Source organism: Periplaneta americana, chromosome 11, assembly GCF_040183065.1.
Source record: "Periplaneta americana isolate PAMFEO1 chromosome 11, P.americana_PAMFEO1_priV1, whole genome shotgun sequence".
NCBI classification, from domain to species: domain Eukaryota; kingdom Metazoa; phylum Arthropoda; class Insecta; order Blattodea; family Blattidae; genus Periplaneta; species Periplaneta americana.
Genome location: NC_091127.1, coordinates 163,318,882 through 163,345,273, shown reverse-complemented (window position 1 = coordinate 163,345,273; position 26,392 = coordinate 163,318,882). Strand labels below are relative to the sequence as shown.

General features: G+C 34.7%; 1 protein-coding gene across 1 annotated transcript in view; it reads right to left on the bottom strand.

Moving 5' to 3' along the window:
* The window catches only part of LOC138709545 (sodium-coupled monocarboxylate transporter 1-like), a 66,749-nt gene that overhangs the window by 39,655 nt on the left and 702 nt on the right, over positions 1-26,392 (bottom strand). Inside the window, exons 2-9 of the mRNA XM_069840387.1 lie at positions 14,465-14,707; positions 13,722-13,881; positions 11,990-12,055; positions 9,714-9,765; positions 7,482-7,549; positions 6,522-6,676; positions 1,458-1,598; positions 128-236 (exon numbers count right to left, since the gene is read on the bottom strand). Coding sequence (XP_069696488.1) covers positions 128-236; positions 1,458-1,598; positions 6,522-6,676; positions 7,482-7,549; positions 9,714-9,765; positions 11,990-12,055; positions 13,722-13,881; positions 14,465-14,679 — 966 coding nt within the window. The 5' untranslated portion in view covers positions 14,680-14,707. The remainder of the gene's footprint in view (positions 1-127; positions 237-1,457; positions 1,599-6,521; positions 6,677-7,481; positions 7,550-9,713; positions 9,766-11,989; positions 12,056-13,721; positions 13,882-14,464; positions 14,708-26,392) is intronic.

Here is a 26,392-nt window from a genome sequence, read left to right as displayed (position 1 = left end):
CATTATAACAAGTTTTTACTACAACATTGCTACTTATAAAAGTTTTATTTATATTCCTCTGTCTTATTTAAATTTCACTACACATATGTAATTTATACAATTAGTAAGCTTAAGTTACATTATTTACCTTCGTTGTGAGAGGGTCGCAATTGTGATATCTCGCGAAGATCAGCAGACCACAGTAGCTACAGATGAATATGAAGACCATTGCGCCCATAATGAATAAGGATAGTGCACTAAAATTAAAAACATAATAATTATTACGTGTAGGTACATGAATAAAATGAAGTAAAAATGTATGTTGAATCTTTCGTACACTACTTTTAACACTTGAATATACATAATTGATTAATTGGCGATCTTACTCGCGTGAATTATGTAAGCATGTGCGGCTTACAGCTGTTTCGGTGCTACTTGACACCATCCTCAGAGCCTTCTGTGTCTCGGCGTCATCTCAATTTGAATTAGATACACTAAAACACACCCTAATCAAATACTCAACACACAGATCAATTTCAGAACACACACACTATTTGACACAACTCTTCATCACACGAACGCACCCACACAACAGGCAGCGAAGTTGAGATGATGCCGAGACACAGAAGGCTCTGAGGATGGTGTCAGCTGTAAGCCGCACATCCTTACATAATTATCATGAGTAAGATCGCCATTTAATCAATTATTTGTAAAAATTTAGATGTAGGCCTATAAAAGCATTCAAATTGAATAATCTTGTTTGTATGATTTCCCTTTGATTCAGGTCTATGATTATTTTCCAGGAAATAGAAACTATTCTGGCTGCCGTTCATACTGTTATTAATAGTAGTAGTAGTAGTAGTAGTAGTAGTAGTACCTAGTAGTAGTAGTAGTAGTACCTAGTAGTAGTATTGTTTTTATAGGAGAGCAAGTTAAGAGTTTCAAGGGCCACTATATTCTACTGACTTGGTTTCTCATTCCTCAAAGTTCTCAGGACTAATCAGGTTTTGTTCTCTTCAATTAAACCATTCAAATCTAAGCTGAGCTAGCAAATGACTTCGAAAACAAAATATCGATAATTTTGGACTTAAATTAAAAATGAGTCCACACCTGTTGAGTAACGGTCAGCGCGTCTGGCTGCGAAACCAGGTGGCCCGGGTTCGAATCCCGGTCGGGGCAAGTTACCTGGTTGAGGTTTTTTCCGGGGTTTTCCCTCAACCCAATACGAGCAAATGCTGGGTAACTTTCGGTGCTGGACCCTGGACTCATTTCACCGGCATTATCACCTTCATATCATTCAGACGCTAAATAACCTAGATGTTGATACAGCGTCGTAAAATAACCCAATTAAAAAAAATTAAAAATGACATCAAAGACAATTCAAGAAGTTTGAAGCTTCTGTGGTAGTTCTGTGTATTTTTGGCACATAGTCATGTATCATTAATGAAAATCGTATTTGAAAAGAATTTGTTACTTACATTCTTGCTGCACGCATTGTGGGTAAAGTGAGGTAGCGCTGGGTCATATTCTGATTTAAAGCCGATACTTGAAGCCAGAAGAAGAATCCACCAACACACAGTGAAAGCACTGAATGGCGAACTGTAGGATCCGGGCTCAAACTATTTGAAGAAATGTAAAAATGCATCATACTAATGTTTATTAAAAACATTCTTAATTATCTTTTATTTTCAAAGAAATGAACTATATAGACTCTAATGTATATTCTAATTTATATGTATATTATACAAGAAAAATAATCTATCATGCAATCTTTGGTGAAAATGAAGACTTTTCTTATTTTCAGAAATTCTCAATCTTGCACATTTTTTCGCAGAAAAATTGAATAAAACAGAGGATATGGCTACAGTGCAACTATTTATTGTTGTTACATCCATGTAAATATATCAATTCACAGAGATGAGAGGCATACATCTCTCTTAATAAAAAATGCAAATTAAAAGAAAAAGCATTAATTTAATATATAATGATTTAATGTAAACATTCGGCGGTAATTTTTTCTCTATTTCCAAGTTTCGTTTATTTTGAATGCAAGAGTTTTCTAACAGTTTTTTTAATAATTGAATACAGGCTCTCCGAGAATAAATTTTTATGTTTCATGAGGTTAATTTGTGAAGTATACGTTGTCGTCTTTCTAACAAGTATTAGGCCAAGTGGCCTGTTACGGTCTCAAACTGGAATCTTCAGTCCATCTCTTCTTTGGACGGCCTAGAGATCTTTTGCCATACAGATGGTAATGAAACAGTGCTTTTGGAATTCTGCATCGATTCATTCGTTCCAGATGACCCTTCCACTGAAGTTGATATTTGCTGATGAACTGCATAATGGGTTTTATTTGAAGTTCTTGCATTATGTCCTCATTTTTTTATGATCCCAGCGAGTATATCCAGCTGTTGCTCTCATAAACCTCATCTCACTTGCTGTTATTCTACTGACATCTTTATTCTTCACAGTCCACGCTTCGCTACCATAGCTAAAACTGGCTGTGCTAAGGTTTTATACAAGCCTATTCTTGTGTGTCTTTGTACTAGTGAAGGTTTCATGATTTTATTAATGATCCCCATTGTTTTATTATATTTACATATTTTTTCAGCAATATCTACTTCATCATAAGGTGATAGTGTATAGCCAAGGTAAGTGAAGGTATTTACTCTTTCTATTATTTTATTATTCAAACAGATTTTGCTTGGTACAGGGAATTTCCCACAAAATGACATGATTTTCGTTTTTCCAATATTAATTTCCATGTTATATTTTTCACTGACCATATTTAAATTGTGTACTGAATATTGTAAATCATCTTCAGTTGATGCCATGAGAACTAAATCATCAACAAAAAGTAAAGCATACATTATGTATAATGGATTGAAAGCACTTTTATTTAATTTGGTAATTCAAAAAGATTGCGTCCATGAGATTTCATTTTTTGTCATTGTTGTTGTCATAATAAAGTATTATTTGTTAAATTTATATACTAAAATAAGTGCATTGAAAAATGGATTGAAAGCACTTTTATTTAATTTGGTAATTCATAAAGATTGCGTCCATGAGATTTAATTTTTTGTCATTGTTGTTGTCATAATAAAATATTACTTACTTACTTAAAATATTACTTACTTACTTACTTACTTACTTACTTACTTACTTACTTACTGCCTTTTAAGGAACCCGGAGGTTTAATATTATCTTCCCATCTATCATTTGTTAAATTTATATACTAAAATAAGTGCATTGAAAAATGGATTGAAGGCACTTTTATTTAATTTGGTAATTCAAAAAGATTGCGTCCATGAGATTTCATTTTTTGTAGTTGTTGTCATAATTATTTGTTAAATTTATATACTAAAATAAGTGCATTGAAAAATGGATTGAAAGCACTTTTATTTAATTTGGTAATTCAAAAAGATTGCGTCCATGAGATTTCATTTTTTGTAGTTGTCATAATTATTTGTTAAATTTATATACTAAAATAAGTGCATTCAAAAATGGATTGAAAGCACTTTTATTTAATTTGGTAATTCAAAAAGATTGCGTCCATGAGATTTCATTTTTTGTCATTGTTGTTGTCATAATAAAGTATTATTTGTTAAATTTATATACTAAAATAAGTGCATTGAAAAATGGATTGAAAGCACTTTTATTTAATTTGGTAAATCAAAAAGATTGCGTCCATGAGATTTCATTTTTTGTCGTTGTTGTCATAATAAAGTATTATTTGTTAAATTGATATACTAAAATAAGTGCATTGAAAAATGGATTGAAAGGACTTTTATTTAATTTGGTAATTCAAAAAGATTGCGTTCATGAGATTTTATTTTTTGCCATTGTTGTTGTCATAATAAAGTATTATTTGTTAAATTTATATGCTAAAAGAAGTGCATTGCAAAAACATCTACAATGTTTACTGTAGGCCTGCAAGAAAAAGCTGCGTATGTCTTACAGCTGATGAAAAACAAATCCATGATTCTGGTGCTGTGTGGGCTATGACTTGTGTCAAACTGTCAATAGTGCACATACTGAAACGTACTAATGCTGTTCGGATTTTTTTTTTTTTTTTTTTTTTACTGAATTAAATGAAGGCACCTTCAATCCATCAGACATAATACCGCACTTCACATTACACTCTACTTTGGCTACGTTCATTCAATCAGTGGCGTATACTGGTTAAAGGGTTTGGGCTACCGCTGACCCTATTATTACACAAAATATATCTAACAATTACTTTAATTTTAATTACTATGGTAAAACTAATAATACAAAATTATTACATTATGTTATATTATAAACTTTTTCTTTTGTAATTTTGCAAAATACGCCCCTGCATTCAATAACATCATATGGCATTATTACTTGGGGGGTCTTCACCAAAATCGATACAGGTACTCCAATTGCAGAAAAGAATAATTAAAATTATGAAGCAAGTCCCTATCCGATCTGAAAGTATAAGCATTTTTAGAGAACTAAAAATTCTACCTGTGCCCTGCATATATATACTAGAGGTAGTGTGCTACATTCATTAAAATATAGACTCTTTTAAAACAAATTCATTGTATCATGAGTATAGTGCCAGAACATCCAGGAACATACATTTGAATTACCACAGACTTACCAGAAGTATCAACAGTTTATCACATAGAGGCAGCAGTCTTTATAACAAACTCCCGCAAAATATTAAAGACCTTAACATGCGAAAATTAAAAAAATAGGTAAAAAATATTTCATTACAACACTTGCCACTTTGCACAAATGATTATCTAAATTTAAAGCTCTAGGGCTGTATTCATAGACATTTTTAGCGCGGGCTTTCGGTGGATGATCAGCGTTTCTCGTATTCATAAACCAATGTTAGCAATAGGATATGATTTGAATTCTGTACTAGTAACCAGTGGATAGCCGGGGCTAGCCTAGTACGCTCGTAGCGCGTGCTGCGAAATGTCTATGAATAGCACCCCTAGTATTTAACATTCTCCTCCGGATACTACCTTTGATGGTTTTATGTCAGGTAGAGTTAAAGCCAAGACTGGGAAGAAAAAGCAGAGAGACTGCATGGGACAGTGCCACATGGCTCTAGCTTGGAAGAAAAATATTAGTATATCTGAATTAGTGTATTCTGAAATTGGTACAATTAAGATTGACTTTTACATGTTAATTAGTATTAAGCTCTTTGTATAATACTGTATATATTAGTTTGTGTCGCCGAAAATGTTCTCACCTTCAGCGTATAAATTAAAACATTTGTAATTCTGTATCCTAGCATATTTAGCACTAGATGTATTATATTATGTATTGTCAACTTTCTGTATACTGACGATGCCATGAATGCTTGTCATTCTTATGGCTTAATAAAAATCTATCTATCTATCTATCTATCTATCTATCTATCTATCTATCTATCTATCTATCTATCTATCTATCTATCTATCTATCTATCTATCTATCTATCTATCTATCTATCTATCTATCTATCTATCTATCTATCTATCTATATCTATCTATCTATCTATCTATCTATATCTATCTATCTATATCTATCTAGCTATCTATATCTATCTATCTATCTATCTATCTATCTATCTATCTATCTATCTATCTATCTATCTATCTATCTATCTATCTATCTATCTATCTATCTATCTATCTATCTATCTATCTATCTATCTATCTATCTATCTATCTATCTATCTATCTATCTATCTATCTATCTATCTATCTATATCTATCTATATCTATCTATATCTATCTATATCTATCTATCTATCTATCTATCTATCTATCTATCTATCTATCTATCTATCTATCTATCTATCTATCTATCTATCTATCTATCTATCTATCTATCTATATCTATCTATCTATATCTATCTATCTATCTATCTATCTATCTGTCTATCTATCTATCTGTATCTATCTATCTATCTATCTATCTATCTATCTATCTATCTATCTATCTATCTATCTATCTATCTATCTATCTATCTATCTATCTATCTATATCTATCTATCTATCTATCTATCTATCTATCTATCTATCTATATCTATCTATCTATCTATCTATCTATATCTATACCTATACCTATATCTCTATATCTCTGTCTGTCTGTCTGTCTGTCTATCTATCTATCTATCTATCTATATCTATCTATCTATATCTATCTATCTATCTATCTATCTATCTATCTATCTATCTATCTATCTATACCTATACCTATATCTCTATATCTCTGTCTATCTATATCTATATCTATATCTATCTATCTATCTATCTATCTATCTATCTATCTATCTATCTATCTATCTATCTATCTATCTATCTATCTATCTATCTATCTATCTATCTATCTATCTATCTATATCTATACCTATACCTATATCTCTATATCTCTGTCTGTCTATCTATCTATCTATCTATCTATCTATCTATCTATCTATCTATCTATCTATCTATCTATCTATCTATCTATCTGCATGCACACACATATTCGTCACAGAGAGAGAGAGAAACTACCGTAGGTACTTAACTTACTCTGGAGGTTCTATCCGGCCAGAATTGACACCATGTTCCCAAACAACACGAAATCCTCCTACATCAATTGTTCCCTTAACCATGACGAGGACCATTGCTCCTAACATGACAGACGTCTGAACTACATCTGTCCACACAACAGCCTTGAGACCACCCTGAAAGGAGAAAGGGTGAAGTGAAAGTATAACTGGACTTCAAATACAACACTCTTACACTAGACAAGTCGTTAATAAAATGTAAACCAATTGATTTATACATTTACTGATGCACGGTATTCTTCTTTGTGTCCTAAATTCTTAACTTATTACATTTTTTATTAAAAATATATTATGTTCCTTATATGAATTCGTCGTAATTGTTAATTATTTATTTGTGAATATGGTCCATGTCAATATACCCCATTTTCTTTTCCATTGTATAGATTAACTAATGTCAGAACTTACAGAGATGATAGAGTCTGAATTATTCTTTAGCCGAAAATAACTAGATACAGTATTATGTGAAACAAGGCTGTAGTTGAAAGTTCAATGGAACTCTAGTGATCTAATCAAATAAACACAAAAATTTAAATTATTGTAATAAAGGACTATCAATGTTATTAATTTACCTAAAGGTTGCATTCGTTATGTGTTACAACTAGACAACTGTAGATATCTAGCTGTGGTGCTCGAATGTATAAATGCTACAAGTATGCAAGTAAAGATACCTAATTGTAGCATTACAAATGTTAGCTGTTTTGATAATACAGTACACATTTTTTTCGACCAAAATTTTAAGAACATGAAACAAAATCTCGCTTATCTAGTTGTGGCAATGAAAATGTAGCACTTAGGAAATGTAAACTCATTTTCACTCATAAGTGCAGTTACCCAGTTGTAGTATTAAAGTAGCAACATAATATGAACAATAAAATATTCTCTCTTTTACAAAATCAAAGTGCAATTTATTAGAATTACTCACCATACATGTATAGAAGATACACACCAAACAGACTGCAGGTGTGATTATATGAACATTTATGCCAGTTACTGAAAAAAAGCAAAATATGTTTAATTGTTAAAGTATATTTCAAGGATTGCTGATCTCCACAGTTTCATTATACAATTCTGTCCAATTTCTCATATACTACTAGGTTCAAAAAGTTCCCGGAATTTGCTAGTATCATAGAAACAACGTACCTTAAACACTATTCTACAGCATTCCCTTCAAAATAGTTGCCTTCCGCAACAACACACTTTTTCCAACGCGTGTAGAGTTCCTGGAAGCAGGCCTGGAAGCCATTTTGTGAAATCCGTCTTAGTGCTCTCGTCGCGTTTGCGATAACCTCTTCAGCATTGAATCTCCGTCCTTTCAGATGACTTTTCAGACGGGGAAACAGAAAGTAATCAGGTGGTGAGAGATCAGGAGAGTATGGTGGATGATCCAAAGCAGTTATGTTGTGCCTGGCAAGAAAATTCTTTACAATAATTGCGCGATGAGCAGGTGCATTGTCATGCATAAGGAACCAGTTGTTTTCTACCCACTTTTCTGGACGTTTCCTTCTCACTGCGTCCCGGAGGCGACGGAGGATTTCTACGTACAATTCTTTCGTTACGGTACGACCTTCTGGAATGAACTCGTGGTGGATGAGACCCTGAGAGTCGAAGAAAACTTCCAACATAACTTTGCCTTTGGAAGTGTCCCTAGGAAATTTTTGCTTCCGAGGAGATGTTTTCGATTTCCACTCAGATGACTGTCGTTTAGGGACTGGGTCGTACAAGTAGCACCAAGTTTCATCATCAGCAATAATTTTGTTTAAGAAATCACAATCTTCATCAGCCATACTGATCATGTCCCCAGCAAGAATCATTCTTGTTTCTTTCTGTTCTGCCGACAACATTTTCGGAACTAACTTCTGAGACACGTAATGCATGTTGAGATGGTTGTGAAGAACATTGTGTACACTTCCGACTGATATTCCGACCTCTGCTGCTATCTCTTTTATGGTTTTACGTCGGTCGTCCCCTCACAACATTACGCACACGCTGAGCGATTGCTTCATTTGTTGCAGTTGTTGATCGGCCACTGTATGCTATCGCGGCCACCAGAAAAGCGTTTATGCTAGGCATACACTTGAGTTTTTTTCATTGCTGCTTCGCCATATGCTTCTTCCAACAATCTTAATGTCTCTGCAGGAGTTTTGTGTAACAAAACACAGAACTTGATGTTTGTACGTTGCTCTGTGGACATAATCACAAAATGCGACGAACAAACAAAACACTATGATAAACAATTGCCTACAACTCAAAACCAACAATCGCCATTACCAACAAACTTTAAGGAAATGACATCCTGAATGTTACCAACAAAACAAGTGTATAATATCCCTTGTTATATATTAATACGAAAAATGGTAGTAAAATTCCGGTAACTTTTTGAACCTAGTAGTAATTCCTCTAAATTGGATTGTACAGTATCACTAAATTTCAATTAGTTTTATTATTTGGAAACATTTTGTTATAAGTTGTTTTATATTAATCAAAAACATTTCATTTAAAATACCTAATTGAGTGATCCAATATGTTAGAGAACTAACTGAAACAAATATGCTGATATTAGTTAAAATATTAATAACTGCTGTTATTTCATCATTGAAGAATTATGATTTGACAATAAAGTATTTGTGAAATAGCACAAACACTGTTAAAATACGTACCATGCTTTTACAATTTCACGATTTTATAATTAAAATGATTTTATTGCTAGTTTTTGAGTGTAATTAACATGTTTTTAGGAACTAATTATAGTACCTACAATTTAATATTACGGTATTAAAGGATTAACTTGCTATATGGTGCTGATACACTAGTAAAACTTTGTCATAGAACTTGAACCGAATATTTTAAGGACAATGATAATTCTTTAAAATTTAACCAGCCTTAACCTCCTGAGTCCTGAGACATTTGTCTTATTTTTAAAATTCAGTATAATTCTACACTTTAAAAAAAATAAATAAATAAAAGTCGCTGACATGAGGGAAAATGCTCAAAAAATTCTGCAGGTTACAGTTAGGGCACAAATGCAGGTATATTATACTATACTTATATCTTAATCATGTATCTAGTATAGTATACTATACTCTCAGGATTCAGGAGTTTATACATAGTAGTGTATGTTAAAAAAATATGAACATAAATAACGAGTATTACTAACCATGATTAAATGCCAATGCAGGCACATATATTACAATAGGCAGTAGAAGTATCTGGAAAATAAAATATCTTATGTATTTTTCTTGGAAAATCATATATACTTTATACAATCATTCCAACTGTGAAGATTCAGGTTTAAATATTTGAGAACGTAGATATTCTTTTTGTCTGTTCTCTGTTACATTGTACAGTGCATTTACAATTGAAAATATGTTAGGCTATTAATAGTTAGTAATATCAATAAATCATTCTTATCCTTCTGTGAATGTTCATAACTTTCGTGGAAATAATTTGCTACTTTTTGTATCACAATATCTTAATTAAAAAAAAATATATATATATATATATATATATATATATATATATATAAATTCTTCTATACTGATATACACTTTTAACACTTTTATAATCATCGATTAAATTTACAATTTCTTTACTGTGTTAACTTTTTTAGAAAATTACCTGGCTGACAAGTATCGAAGTGGTATCCTTCATTGTCCAAAGCCTAACACTTCGAAACTAGTCTGCCAGGTAATTTCCTAAAATGTTAACATAATAAAGATGTTGTGAAGTTAATCAGTAAAATTAATTCTTAAATTTAAATATTGCATTATATCATCTGAAATGACAAATGTTGATAAACTTCTAATTAATTTTTACGTTTCAATTTAGACAGAAGATCACAACTATAGTCCCGTTGCTCTAATTTCCGGCAGCCAATCGCGTTGCTGGTCGGGTACATTTAAACATGTGCGTCTTGTGATTCGCTGATTCATTCCTTAAGGCTCGATAAATACATAATATAATCGCGCGCCATTTTAGCTCTTTCGTTGGCGTTCGCAGAAAGCACACGAAGACGTTATTTGCCGCTCAATTATTTGCTGAATTACATTGCGTTTGATTTATTATCATAGGAGCTACGACATGATAATGTTTAACGGTGTGGCAAATAGATTCCTCGTATGGTAGCTCAGCAACGCAAGAACAAAAATGGCGAACGATACAACCTAACTAGACTTTATAGAGCCTTCACTTTCTAAGACGTAAGCAAAGAGGCGGAGTCACGCTGGAAATAACAGCGTCGGGACTATAGACTCATGTTAGAAAGTAAATTATTTCGGAATATGTACGATAAGAACTTTCTTGTGTTAAATTTTAACGTACCTTGTTAACATGTTTCGACCTATTTTGGGTCATCATCAGAACTGGTCTTGGCGCCTCTTGTTTCCTGTGTGGGTGCGTTCGTAGTATAGAGTCAAAGAGTGTATGTGTTTTGAAACTGAGTTGTGTGTTGAGAATATCGTTGGGGTGTGTTTTCGTGTGTCTGTATATTTCATATTGTTCTAGTGTGTTGAGTTTCTGGCTTTTTGGTTGGATGTGCATTATTTCCATGTCTGTGTTGATGTCTCTGTAGGTGTGGTTAGCATTTGTGATGTGTTTTGCATATGTGGAGATGTTTTGTAATTTTGTTATGGCTGTGATGTGTTCTTTGTAACGTGTTTGAAATGATCTGCCTGTCTGTCCTATGTAGAAGTTGTTGCAGTTGTTACATTTGAGTTTGTATACATAGGAAACAAGAGGCGCCAAGACCAACAACGACCAGTTCTGATGATGACCCAAAATAGGTCGAAACATGTTAACATGGTACGTTAAAATTTAACACAAGAAAGTTCTTATCATACATATTCCGAAGTGATACAGTGTTAAAAGTTGTGTAATCAAGATGTATAAGTAAATTATATTTGACAATAATTGATTTAATTTACAGTTGTTCAGTACTTCGATTTCTGCTGCCACTCTCGTTTCACCACCATATTATCAACTCAGTGGTTTTAAACAGCGTAGTTAGATGGAACTGATCGTAAAATGATAATTAATTACTTTTTATACATTTATAATGAGAAAAATAATTTCTCATACACATTATAATTCGATGGTGTTCGGGTAAAGGGGTTAAGTTTTTTTTTGTGCAAATTGGAGTCTTGTTCCCCAGGTGAATACACAAGTTAAATTCTGCAAGTGGATGTTCAAAAACAAAAGAATACTAGCATTTGATGTGTTTTATGTGTGTATAAAATTATTTGCAATAAGGTTTCGAAGTTTGATTTTCATTTATCTCTAAACTCTTTTTTTTATGACTTAACTCCCTTTACCCATACACCTTCGAATTCTACGTAGGTTTCAGTCTTCTAGTATCTTTTAGTAGGTAGCTTATTTTTATTTACTTCCAATGAATGAATTAATGAATAATGATGATAGAATAATGACTTTACTCACTACTCCGATAGAGAATATGAACGAACCGAGGAGTCGAACTTGTTTGTTGAAACGCCTCTCTAAATACTGGAACAAAATACAATACAAATATGATTCTGTTGTTAGAATTTCTCTTAGCAATGTTACTCCATCACTATCATCATAATCATCCTATTCCTCCTCCTTCTTCCCCTGTTGAATGGATGCTGTAATCATAAAAACTTAAATCATAACTTTTTCAAGAATAAAGAGAGGATATAGCTCTAAGCTAAATAAAGAGGATAATCAGAAGTTACAACAGAAGCATTACAGAAGAAAGTTCTATTAATTGTTAACTCTGCTGAAGTAGGTACGTGGTTACTGAAGTAATTTTAAATATGGTACATTAATGGCATCCTATTAACGGTACTGGTATTGTCGCACCATCGGATGTGCTCCTTCAGCGCTGTCGTTCTTGGAAAAGTTAACGCCTCTACTCATCCCATTCCACCAGTTTCTCTCCCACTACGTCAAACAGCAGGCCACGAACCTTGCCGAATAGGGATGTTGCCAAACTTCCGTCAAACTTCCATCACATCTCTTGAATATTACTTATAATAATGTAAGGTTAATTATTACTTATTCATAATTTAATTTAAGTAGGTCTAATGACGCTGATTGACTTACGATTGTTTCCAGATAATTATATTATTACAGTGGATATTTATTGGTTAAATTGAAATTACATCAGAAACATCATCGCTTTGCCAGCATTTTTTAACAGTATAATGTGGATGTATCCATGTTTCGTCTAAATACGCAATACACTTTCCTTCTCTGCGAAATTTCGCAATTTTTCTTAAATAACTGGCCCTCTATGCTAGAATATCATTTCTTTCAATCAAAATACATCTTGTATTTCTTCATTTTTAAAATGTAAACCCCATGTCTCGAATCACTTTCCGTAGCGTTTCTCTCCCTCCTTGGAAATCTATTGCTTCTCTCGCAACCTTCAATAATTTCTCCAATGTCGGAACTTCTTTCTGCATCGTATAAAATTCTTGTATCTTTCTTCTTACAATACATCGGTTCATATCATCTACAAGAATTAAAGGTTCCCTTGGTCTGTTCTTCCCTGGTGACTCTAGCTTTTCATCTCCTGCACAGACTCCCTCTCTCCTGATTTTCTTTATTAGGCGCTCTGATCTGCCTATATAAATTACATAAAAAAGTTGTATTATATTAGTATTAGTTAAGTAAGTAATTTTAATACGTAATCAATTGAAATAAAATAAGCCTCACCTGTGATATCAGTTGCTCTTTTCGTTGCCTGATTTATAGGAAACAGATATTGACCTGTTTGTTTTTCTTCATCGCAAAATGCTATTACTTGCTTAATAATATTTCTTTCACCACTCCGTGCTACAGTATTCATGTTGAGTTGACAACACTGGACTGCAAGTGCAAATAACCTGTCCCGCAAGAAGGCTCAAAATTGTGAGAAGTGGGGGAGAGAAAGGGAGAGTGATAGAAAAGAGAGAAATGAATTGCCGAGGCTGAAAAGGAATTAAGGTTCAGTTCGCATATCTTACGGGGGCACAGATCCGATGGTCGGACTATACAGTAGTTCTAATTTATTACATGTATTGGTACCTAATCTGAACTACTTAGCCTACTGTATATTCCAGAAATGCCACGAACAGCTATAAGTTATATTCGTATTAAGATATACCTAACTTAGTAGGCTATTTTATGAGTAAGAAAATTAAGTTACCTCATATGTAGATGTCAATTGGAGATTGTGAAATACTGGTAGATATGCGTAACTCACTGCAACACCCATTGACATAATACCTCCTACTGTGTAAGCATACTGTATTCCATATAAGTATATCTCAGTAGGTGTCCCAAGAAGTGTAATGCCAGAGATGACGCTGCAAAATACGAGGAAACAAATGATATGAGAAATATTAATTTAGGTACTGGTACCGGTAACTTGTCAGATTTTGTAAGGCATTAAATAGAAATTAGTAATTGTCAACATAACTAATCCTAAAATTAACTTTTTATAATGTATTTTTATCTATACCTACGGTACAGTATCTCTTGAAAGTGTGAAGAAATAAGTATATAAGTTACGGTCAATTTCTGTTCATTAACACTTAAAATTGAGACGAAGATGTGCATGTTACACTAATTAGTGACTTGATAAATAGCATTTTTGAGCCTCCAGTATTTGTTCATTATTCTTTCTAAGAGTTCATGTTTCTGAACTAAACATGAACGTTGATTTTGTTATAATTTTGTGCAGTCGATGTTGGACATCTCTTGGTTTTTCTTCCAAAATATCTTCTGAAAACTTCACTGGTTTTATCATATCTATTAATTCTCCTATTGAAATCATTCATTACAGTGCCAAAAATAATGAAAATTCCAAAGTATTTCACATTTAGGCTATCTCAATACAGAAAAAATGAACCATAATTTATCGATATTTTATTTGTAATAATAACATACCTTGAAATAAGTGACATAGCTACTGGGAAAATCTGCATATTTCGACCACCCATAAGATATTCTGTTGCCGACACTTTCCCTGTGCAGAAGCCATAATATATGCCAATGCAGAAACAAACCAGGAGCATGAAGACAAACACAATATAGTCAGCAATTTCAAATCCATGTAATGCCTCTCCATTGTCTTCCATGGATACATTTGGTGTGTCAGACATTTTCTAATGATGCTGAGTTGTTACAATTCTGAAATATATAACCTTTAAGAATTACCAGTGAAACAATGACAAAAAAGAATATTTAATAATAACTAAATTAAATTGAAAACAATTTAATAAAATAGAATAAAGAGTTCAATTCGTCAAATTTCTTTTATGTACATTGAGATCGAATTTTATTAAGTACTAGCTGTACCCGTACGCTCCGCTGCACCCGTTAGAAAAGTAATTACATAATTAAAATAGGACGTTTGATCCAGAGAACATTCGTGTTTGATAGAAGGATAAACCGTTTAATATGTTACTTAATTTAAATTGCATCCAAATAATTAAAATGCGATCATTTTGGTCCAGAGACACTCATTTGGTGCAATGACAATTCCTTTAACCTGTTTCTTAATTTTTATTATATGCAACCATAGTTTAATGAAGATTGACACCATTTACAGTAGATTTAATGTGTATATTTTATTTTACTTGTTATAGGTTTCCATTGAATTATGGTAATAACTTAATTTTAACCCTTCTTTTCTACGTATTCAGTAAATGGCGCTTGGCCCACTATGGTTGTGAACCCTTCAAATAACTTAAATTATATTATATTGTATTATATTATATTATATTATATTATATTATATTATATCAGAAGTTACTGTAATAACATTATAGCATTATGTCCATCTAGAGACACTACACTTTCCAATGGTGAAATAATAATTAATTATACAAATCGGTTAATTTTGCTTCCGATATTACTTCATACAAACACAGAAACATTCTCTGTAGGCTATCTTTCATAGCTTTCGATTGTTGCTGTCCAAGGCTCCTTATAGACGAAGTCATTTGTTTTTTAATTCATTACACCGCCTTAGATGGCAGTTATTTTAATTTTAAAACTCATTTATCTCATTAAATATCAGTCCTATCAAAATTTTTCAAGAAATAAAACTTATCGCAAATTATGTTTAAAGAAACTATTTTTATGTAACATTTTTCACAAAAATCAATAATAAGCGAGATATTTCGATTTATTTAATTCAGGCCCCCTTATAACCCCCCTTTTAAATAATGTATTTTGAATGCCATATAGCCTAAAATCTAAGTTACAACGAACTTAATTTATATTGCAATTTTCATCGAAATCCGTTCAGCCATTATCGCGTGAAAAGGTAACAAACATACAGACAAACAGACATACAAAAATGTCAAAAAAGCGATTTTCGGTTTCAGGGTGGTTAATTATATATGTTAGGACCAATTATTTTTGGAAAATCGAAAATTACCAGAAAAATTTCGGCTACAGATTTATTATTAGTATAGATTAATAAACTAATCAAACGAGTATTCTAGTACAAAGCAAAGTTACCTAGGTGATGTACATGTTTTAAGTGTAACTGATATTCCATAACAAAACTCTTATCGCATTATGCTTTCAAGGTGATAATGGTGAGCAACTTCCTATCATCAGAATATTTAAATTATTTTCTCGAAGTCTGCTGAAGCTATAGAGCTGACATTTTTACAACACATAAGCACGTATCTTTTGCTTAAGATGTAACAGTAGTTGCTTTGTTAAATCATTTCCTTACAAACAATTTCCATGCGAATATTTTCAAAATTTTCAATACATTATCTTCAGTAATACGTATTTACGGTATATTAGATTTACGAAAACATTCTGTAAGGCTACTAAATAAATAGGCCTATATCTGAAAATTTCACTGTTCTATAAAAAATGTTAAGAAAATATTTCTTTTGAATAAAAAAATCAAACTTGTGAAAAATGAGCATTAAAATTAAAACTTACATTCTTATAATGCACTTATACATCTCAGACAAATCTAAAAATTAACATGGATACAGTTTTAATAAGTTCTCTTCCCTTTATCTATTGAATCAGTGCTGGCCATCCCTGTATATAGCTCGACCAAGCGGCATATACTACGTCTTTCGTCTGTCTCTTTCCTTTCCGCTGTAAAGCGCTCAGGCTCTCCTGAGCTCTAAAGCGCGCGCTTGCTCCTATGGGCATCAATTGACATGACTGTTCTAAACCGTTGTACAAACATCTGGAAATTAAATTACCAGTGCTTTACTAGTCGCAGAAAAAGGTTTCTCTGACTTTTGGTTTGTTTCTAATAAACAAGAAAATTCAAAGAACAACATGGAATTGCCCCCCCCCCCTCTTCTGTATTTTGGCAGGACTTGATTTTAGATTTAGCCTAACTCATTGCCTCACAAACTAGAGGATTTGGTAACCTATACTATGATGAGATTCTGAAGCGCCTCTGCATACATGTTGTTGAGTGTGGTAGAGAGGAATTCATTCACATTCTTCTGCTTGGCGTCATACACCTACTCCATAAACATTGCGTACTTCCTCTCTTTGCTGACGTCCGCCGACAGCTGATACAATCTCCATGCGTATCTGGTTTCAAATAAGTGTAGTCCAGTATTGAATTCCCTTCTTTTTGAAAAAAAAATCTCGAATACCATTTTATATCTTTGCGTACAAGTGTGTAACCTTCTGAACTTAGTGTCTGGAATGAAGCTGTAATACAAACATTTGCTAGGTACTAATCATATGCAATTATTATTATTATTATTATGACCTCTTTAAAAGCCTGGCCCATCGCAAGACGAAAATGAAAGGAAAAATTGCATTTTAAATAAAGTACTATATTTAATAATATATTATGAAATCTTATTTCTTACTTACTTACTTACTTACAAATGGCTTTTAAGGAACCCGAAGGTTCATTGCCGCCCTCACATAAGCCCGCCATCGGTCCCTATCCTGTGCAAGATTAATCCAGTCTCTATCATCATACCCCACCTCCCTCAAATCCATTTTAATATTATCCTCCCATCTACGTCTCGGCCTCCCTAAAGGTCTTTTTCCCTCCGGTCTCCCAACTAACACTCTATATGCATTTCTGGATTCGCCCATACGTGCTACATGCCCTGCCCATCTCAAACGTCTGGATTTTAAGTTCCTAATTATGTCAGGTGAAGAATACAATGCGTGCAGTTCTGCGTTGTGTAACTTTCTCCATTCTCCTGTAACTTCATCCCTCTTAGCCCCAAATATTTTCCTAAGCACCTTATTCTCAAACACCCTTAACCTATGTTCCTCTCTCAGAGTGAGAGTCCAAGTTTCACAACCATACAGAAGAACCGGTAATATAACTGTTTTATAAATTCTAACTTTCAGATTTTTGGACAGCAGACTGGATGATAAGAGCTTCTCAACCGAATAATAACACGCATTTCTCATGATTTCAGTGTGACAATAATATTGTCGCTATTTCTTACTCCAATTTTTAAGAGCAACGCTAAATTCACAAGCAAACGTTTGAATGGGGGCAGATAAAAAAGTTAAGTTTTTTTTCTTCCACCATGTTAATAATGACAAAAGAAGTGCTTATACAAATTTTGGCCACTCGACTGCAATTACGAGGACCGTAAAAAAAATAAAAGTCTGCCAGAGGCCATTAACAGAAAAAAACACAATTTCATTGGACAAATTTATTGGAACAGACACAGCAATTGTTGAGCTATTTTTCAACATATTTTCTACCGGAATTGAGACATTTCACACATCATGGGATCGACAGAGAGAGATGCAGACGCTTTCAAATGCTGGTTCCGATCTCAGACGGCTGACTTCCACGACACAAAAATTGATCCCATGGTATGACCAATGTCTCAGTTCTAGTGATGGATATGTTGACAAATAGCGCAACAGTTGCTGTATTTGTTTCAATAAATATTTCCATGCAATTGTGCTTTTTTCTATAAACGGCCTCAAGGAAGATCACTTTCTGGACGGCCTCGTAATTGCGGTCGAGTGGCCAAAATTTGTATAAGCACTTCTTTTGACATTATTAACATGGTGGAAGAAAAAAAATTTAACTTTTTTATCTGCCCCCATCAGAACGTTTGCTTGTCAGAGGTGAAGAAAATCCCGAAATAAAATTCTGTTTCATCATATTGGGGTTTTGCAAGAGGCCATTAATCTAATCAATAAAATGAATATTAAAAGCTATTAGCATTTTTAAAAATTGTCAACCGTGTTATATCTTATAAAAGTGGAAAATGAGCAAAGAAATCATGATATGAAAGCAGAGTGGGAGGTGCAGAAACATTTTTACGCTAAATTATTCCAGAAAACAGATTTGAAACAAACTTTACACGGTATATATGTTTTGTCTAGGATCTCCATTTTTATTCTGTCTCATGCAACCTTTAGGCTATAAGCCTGTAACTTGATAACATCTACTACGAAAAGAAATTCTGATATTGAAAAAACTCGCAGAAATTGTAGCTTATAGTGATTTCTTCAGAACAGGCCCAATCAGCCTGGGTCTTGCTGTAGGCCTAGTTGTAGTTATTGCTGTTGTTGACAACTACAAGGATGAGCATAATAGCGATGACGACGATGATAATAATGACTATGAGGATGACAATAATAGCCATCACGACGACGACGTGAATGATGACGATAATGAGATTCATAGTAACGAGAGTAATGAGGATGATTGTGACGTAATGAAATTGATGGTGACGATAATGAGACTGATGGTGACGACAATGAAATTGATTGTGACAGCAATAATGAGATTGATGGTGATGACAATGAAATTGATTGTGACAGCAATAATGAGATTGATGGTGACGATAATGAGACTGATGGTGACGACAATGAAACTGATTGTGACAGCAATAATGAGACTGATGGTGACGACAATGAAATTGATTGTGACAGCAATAATGAGATTGATGGTGACGAAAATGAGACTGATGGTGACGACAATGAAATTGATTGTGACAGCAATAATGAGATTAATGGTGACGACAATGAAATTGATTGTGACAGCAATGAGATTGATGGTGACGATAATGAGACTGATGGTGACGACAATGAAATTGATTGTGACAGCAATAATGAGATTGATGGTGACGATATTGAGACTGATGGTGACGACAATGAAATTGATTGTGACAGCAATAATGAGATTGATGGTGACGACAATGAAATTGATTGTGACAGCAATAATGAGATTGATGGTGACGATAATGAGACTGATGGTGACGACAATGAAATTGATTGTGACAGCAATAATGAGATTGATGGTGACGATAATGAGACTGATGATGACGACAATGAAATTGATTGTGACAGCAATAATGAGATTGATGGTGACGATAATGAGACTGATGGTGACAATGAAATTGATTGTGACAGCAATAATGAGATTGATGGTGACGATAATGAGACTGATGGTGACGACAATGAAATTGATTGTGACAGCAATAATGAGATTGATGGTGACGATAATGAGACTGATGATGACGACAATGAAATTGATTGTGACAGCAATAATGAGATTGATGGTGACGATAATGAGACTGATGGTGACAATGAAATTGATTGTGACAGCAATAATGAGATTGATGGTGACGATAATGAGACTGATGGTGACGACAATGAAATTGATTGCGACAGCAATAATGAGATTGATGGTGACGATGAGACTGATGGTGACGACAATGAAATTGATTGTGACAGCAATAATGAGATTGATGGTGACGATAATGAGACTGATGATGACGACAATGAAATTGATTGTGACAGCAATAATGAGATTGATGGTGACGATAATGAGACTGATGGTGACAATGAAATTGATTGTGACAGCAATAATGAGATTGATGGTGACGATAATGAGACTGATGGTGACGACAATGAAATTGATTGCGACAGCAATAATGAGATTGATGGTGACGATGAGACTGATGGTGACGACAATGAAATTGATTGTGACAGCAATAATGAGATTGATGGTGACGATAATGAGACTGATGGTGACGACAATGAAATTGATTGTGACAGCAATAGTGAGATTGATGGTGACGATAATGAAATTGATTGTGGCAGAAATAATGAGATTGATGGTGACGATGACACTGATGGTGACGACAATGAAATTTATTGTGACAGCAATAATGAGATTGATGGTGACGACAATGAAATTGATTGTGACAGCAATAATGAGATTGATGGTGACGACAATAATGAAATTATGGTGAAAACGAAATTGAGATAATGACGATATGCCTAATTATTATAATAATGATGACGATGATATTGATGATAATTGTTGACAACAAGAATCAGTACGATGACGATGATGAGATATTAGATATTACGGGGATAATGTTGATTTTATTATTTTTTTATCTTTTACGGAGGAGGGACTCGAAGGCTTACACTTCTGCCTGAGGCTTATATGCTTACCACTTCTGTTCTAAGAAAGACTGGGATCCCGAACGGCCAGAATCTTGAACTTAACCCAGGCTATGGTATAGATTATGATGATAATACAGTATATGAAGTAACGATGGCGAAATGGGTCTAAGGTCCAACGCCAAAAGTTACCCAGCAATTGTGCTTCAATTGGTTGAGGGAAAACTCCGGAAGAAAAAACCCAAAAAGGATTTGAAACCGGGCCCGTTCGTTTCACGGTCAGACGTGCTAACCATTACTCAGCAGCAAAGGGCATTATTATTATTATTATTATTATTATTATTATTATTATTATTATTATTATTAATATTGTAATTATTATTATTATTTGCTTATGTGATTAAACAGCAGATTTTGTGGTAGCTCCGAAGAACTACGAAAGCTATTCCAAATATTATATTGTAAGCAAGGAGATGAGGTAAATTATAGTCTATGGATTAAGTAGGAATGTATGATTTTTATGCCTTCTTAACAAGAAAGGGGTAACCAGATAATCCAATTTAAAAATGAATTAATTTGATTTCATTTTCGAGTTGCGAGGAAGCATGCAAATAGTGTGTTCCTAAGTTCAGATATTCCTGACCTCCTCCTCGTCATTGTCATATTCCTGACCTCCTCCTCGTCATTGTCATATTCCTGACCTGCTCCTCGTCATCATCATATTTCTGACTTCGTCATTGTCATATTCCTGATCTCGTCATCGTCATATTCCTGACCTCCTCGTCATCGTCATATTCCTGACCTCTTCCTCCTCCCCGTTATCGTCATCTTCCTGACCCCGTCATCGTCATATTCCTGACATCGTCACCGTCATATTCCTGACCTCCTCGTCATCGTCATATTCTTGACCTCCTCGTCATCATCATCTTCCTGACCTCGTCACCGTCATATTCCTGACCTCCTCGTCATCATCATCTTCCTGACCTCCTCGTCATCGTCATATTCCTGACCTCCTCCTCGTTATTGTCATCTTCCTGACCTCCTCGTCATTGTCATATACCTGACCTCTTCCTCCTCGTCATCGTCATCTTCCTGACCTCCTCGTCATTGTCATATACGTGACCTCTTCCTCCTCGTCATCATCTTCTTGACCTCCTCCTCGCCATTGTCATATACCTGACCTCTTCCTCCTCCTCGTCATCGTCATCTTCCTGACTTCCTCCTCGTCATCGTCTTATTCCTAACCTCCTTGTCATCTTCCTGACCTCCTCCTCGTCATCGCCATCTTCCTGACCTCGTCATTGTCTTATTCCTAACCTCGTCATCTTCCTGACCTCTTTCTCGTCATCATCATCTTCCTGACCTCCTCGTCATCGTCATCTTCCTGACCTCCTCCTCATCATCGTCTTATTCCTAACCTCCTCCTCGTCATCTTCCTGACCTCCTCGTCATCGTCATATTCCTGATCTCGTCATCTCCCTGACCTCGTCATCGTCATATTCCTGACCTCCTCCTCGTCATCGTCATCTTCCTGACCTCGTCATCGGCTTATTCCTGACCTCCTCGTCATCTTCCTGACCTCGTCATCGTCATATTCCTGATCTCGTCATCGTCATATTCCTGACCTCGTCATGGTCATATTCCTGACCTCCTGATCGTCGTCATATTCCTGATCTCCTCCTCATCATCATCTTCCTGACCTCCTCCTCGTCATCGTCATATTCCTGACCTCCTCCTCGTCATCGTCATATTCCTGACCTCCTCTTCGTCATCGTCATATTCCTGACCACCACCTCATCTTCCTGACCTCCTCGTCATCGTCATATTCCTGACCTCCTCCTCGTCATCGTCATTTTCCTGACCTCCTCCTCGTCATCGTCATCTTCCTGACCTGCTCGTCATCGTCTTATTCCTAACCTCCTCGTCATCGTCATATTCCTGACCTCGTCATCGTCCTGACTTCCTCCTCGTCATCGTCATCTTCCTGACCTCCTGCTCGTCATCGTCTTATTCCTGACCTCCTCGTCATCGTCATATTCCTGACCTCCTCCTCGTCATCGTCATCTTCCTGACCTCCTCGTCATCGTCATATTCCTGACCTCCTCGTCATCGCCATATTCCTGACCTCGTCGTCATCGTCATATTCCTGACCTCCTCCTGGTCAATATCACCGGCCTCAAGAATTAGAAACTATTACTCACGGTTCTTATGGCTCCTGTAAACTTCTGTTGGGTAAGTAAACGACCAGATGCACGTTCTCTTGAAAAGAGACGAATAATCGGCATATTCACCATATTCCCTTCTTTATTTCTTTTGTTGAAGTAAATTTCTCTTTGTTGTTCACTTATACAGTCCAGTGCGTGTAATATGCCTAATCTATGCACCTTGTGTTATTTTATGAGATGCAGAATTGGCGTCGTGCCAACCCCACATCACGCAAGTTCTAATGTATGCCAATATAGAATAAGCCTAAGTCTTAGATAGTGTGCTGGTTTAATGATGCCGGGTATCCTAACTTACTATGGTTTTCCTAATATTGCTCTGCAGACAGATTTCAGATTCGTACCCACAATCATTTTCATCCAGATTCTTCATCATAAACGTTATTTCGAATTGTTTAATTTTAATAGAGACACTGAAAATTGCTTGTCTAGCGAATATATTTACTGACGTTAATACAGTAAAGAATTCTCCTTATTCAGTGACGCATTTGTGATGTTAGTACTATATCTAAGTCATCACATTTCAGTGATCATGCAATACTCATTCATAATTGACGATATTCAAATCGCAGTCTAGCATTAGTGACGCATACATCCCATTTAATAACACTTCGCCAACAATGTCATTAAGTGCTACTACTCTAAGTCTAAGGAAGTGAATTTTTTATGTTTGCTATGTACAAACATGAGAACAAGCAGAAAAATAAAGCCAGATACATATTCAGTCACATCATTGTAACAGTGATAGTGATTGACTCTGAAACAAATTTTTATTGAAGTTTTAGTGAAATTAGTTTAGTATGAAGTGTAAAGAATTGCCGGCTGAACAAAGGCAAAGAGTGTGTCATCCATCCATGACGGAAAAAGTGGGTTTGTTAGCAATGTCTCTAGGAGATGAACTTACCAGGATCAAAGTTCATTGCCCCTAGATAAAGAGGAGGCTGGTAACATCTACGTAATAGTAAAAATAGATTGGTACCAGTACATATGAAGACGACACACACAGTTTCTGTAACAGACCCTCAAATCAGTCTTCATCAAATGCTACATATAAACCACCATTACTGTACAATGTACAATAATGTCCAACTCTTGTAAAGGAAGGGGAATAACAGTAGCGGCCGGTGATCAAAATCCTCGGTGAGGCCAGATTCAACTAGTTTAAGTGCCTCCGATAGGAAATGTTTATTTATGATATTAATTATTATTGTTATTATATTATTAATATCATTATTACTGTATTATTATTATTATTATTACTATTATTAGTCTCCTATAAAATTGAGTACCAGGTCTTTCCTGGGGGTAAAAGACGGTCAGAGCGTGGTGCTGACCACACACCTCATTCTAGTGCCGAGGTCATGGAAAGCATGGGGCTCTACCTCCATGCCCCCCAAATGCCTTCATGGCATGTTACGGGGATACCTTTACTTTACTATTATTAGTCTATTCTTATTACTATCAATGAAAAATAATAATTTCACTCACCAAATAAGCTGTTATGCTCTGAGTTTCAGTGATTGTTTCAGTGTGATGAAGCATCCCATATTATGTGTTGAAATTCCCCTTTCTTTCTTTTCTTTTTATTTTTTTCCTTTGACATTAACAAACAAGGCCAAGAGAAGTTTATTTTGCATCACATTACCACATAATCATTTATGTTGCCCATGCCAGGATGCAATAGAAACTCGCGTTTTAAGATTATGTGTCAGAAAAATTATCAGCGATGTCGTAGGTATCTCGGTAGTCTCTCTCTTTATTTAAAACTTCCTTTCTTTTAGTATTATTTCTTCTCGAAAAAGGACACTCTAACAATGAATTAACTGCACCAGCATTATTTCTCTCATTTGTTTCTGTTTATATTTTCCCAAAATACATAACAACATTGGCCCAGATTCACTACTGTACTACGAAGTACAATAGTACAACACCCTCGCTTAAGTCATAAACTGAGACATAAGGGGAGAGAATCGAGTGGGTTTCTGCCTGCCAAAGAGCTGGAATTTTGTTATTTATGCCCTAGTTAGGAAGACAAGTCACCACTGCTATTCCCACCCCACTCTACCCTTGAGGCCGGCCCATGGATGGGACGAGTGAAATCTGACCAGGCCAGCCGAATTGTGCCTCAGCTACAGCGTTTTAATCGCAAACTCAAAGCCCGCGAAAGGACATGAAATGCATTAAGCGAGACCCGGCACGAACGATTCTGGCCTCAGGAACAAATTTTACTGCAAAACAGGTCTATATACATCACAAGCCAGACCCGGCACGAGCGATCCCGGCCTCAGGAACAAATTTTACTGCAAAACAGGTCTATATACATCAAAGTTTTCAAATGCTTCTACAGCGATATATGCTTCATTCAAATAACTAATACATTATATAAAAACACAAAATTTGATTTCAGTTAAGCCAAGTGACTGAGGCCCGGCCTCACTTGCCTCAGTCAATCAGCCGCCACTGGAGAATAAGAAAATTTATCAGTTGCAAACGAATCATAATTTTTGTGGAAGATATCACGAACACACTGGAAATAAGAAGAAGAAAAGAAGAACAAGAACAAGAAGAAACTATCTACTGAAGGACGCACTGGAAGGAATGGTGAATGGAAAAAAGTTCGGGGCAGAAGAAGGTATCAGATAATAGAAACATTAAGATCATAGTTATGTGGAGACTAACAGTAAGAGGAAGGCGGAAAATAGGAAAGATTGGATAATTTTCTGAGTTTACAGTGAAAGATCTGCCCTTCGGCAGAACACTATGATTAATAATAATAATAATAATAATAATAATAATAATAATAATAATAATAATAATAATTAGGAGAAAATCCGCAAACGAGTAGGGAAAACACGGGAATTTTACTGGAAGCAAGTAATGAGATAGGTTTGAAAGTAAATCCCGAAAAGACAAAGTATATGATTATGTCTCGTGACGAGAATATTGTACGAAATGGAAATATAAAAATTGGAAATTTATCTTTTGAAGAGGTGGAGAAGTTCAAATATCTTGGAGCAACAGTAACAAATATAAATGATACTCGGGAGGAAATTAAACACAGAATAAATATGGGAAATGCCTGTTATTATTCGGTTGAGAAACTTTTATCATCCAGTCTGCTGTCAAAAAATCTGAAAGTTAGAATTTATAAAACAGTTATATTACTGGTTGTTCTGTATGGTTGTGGAACTTGGATTCTCACTTTGAGAGAGGAACAGAGATTAAGGGTATTTGAGTATAAGGT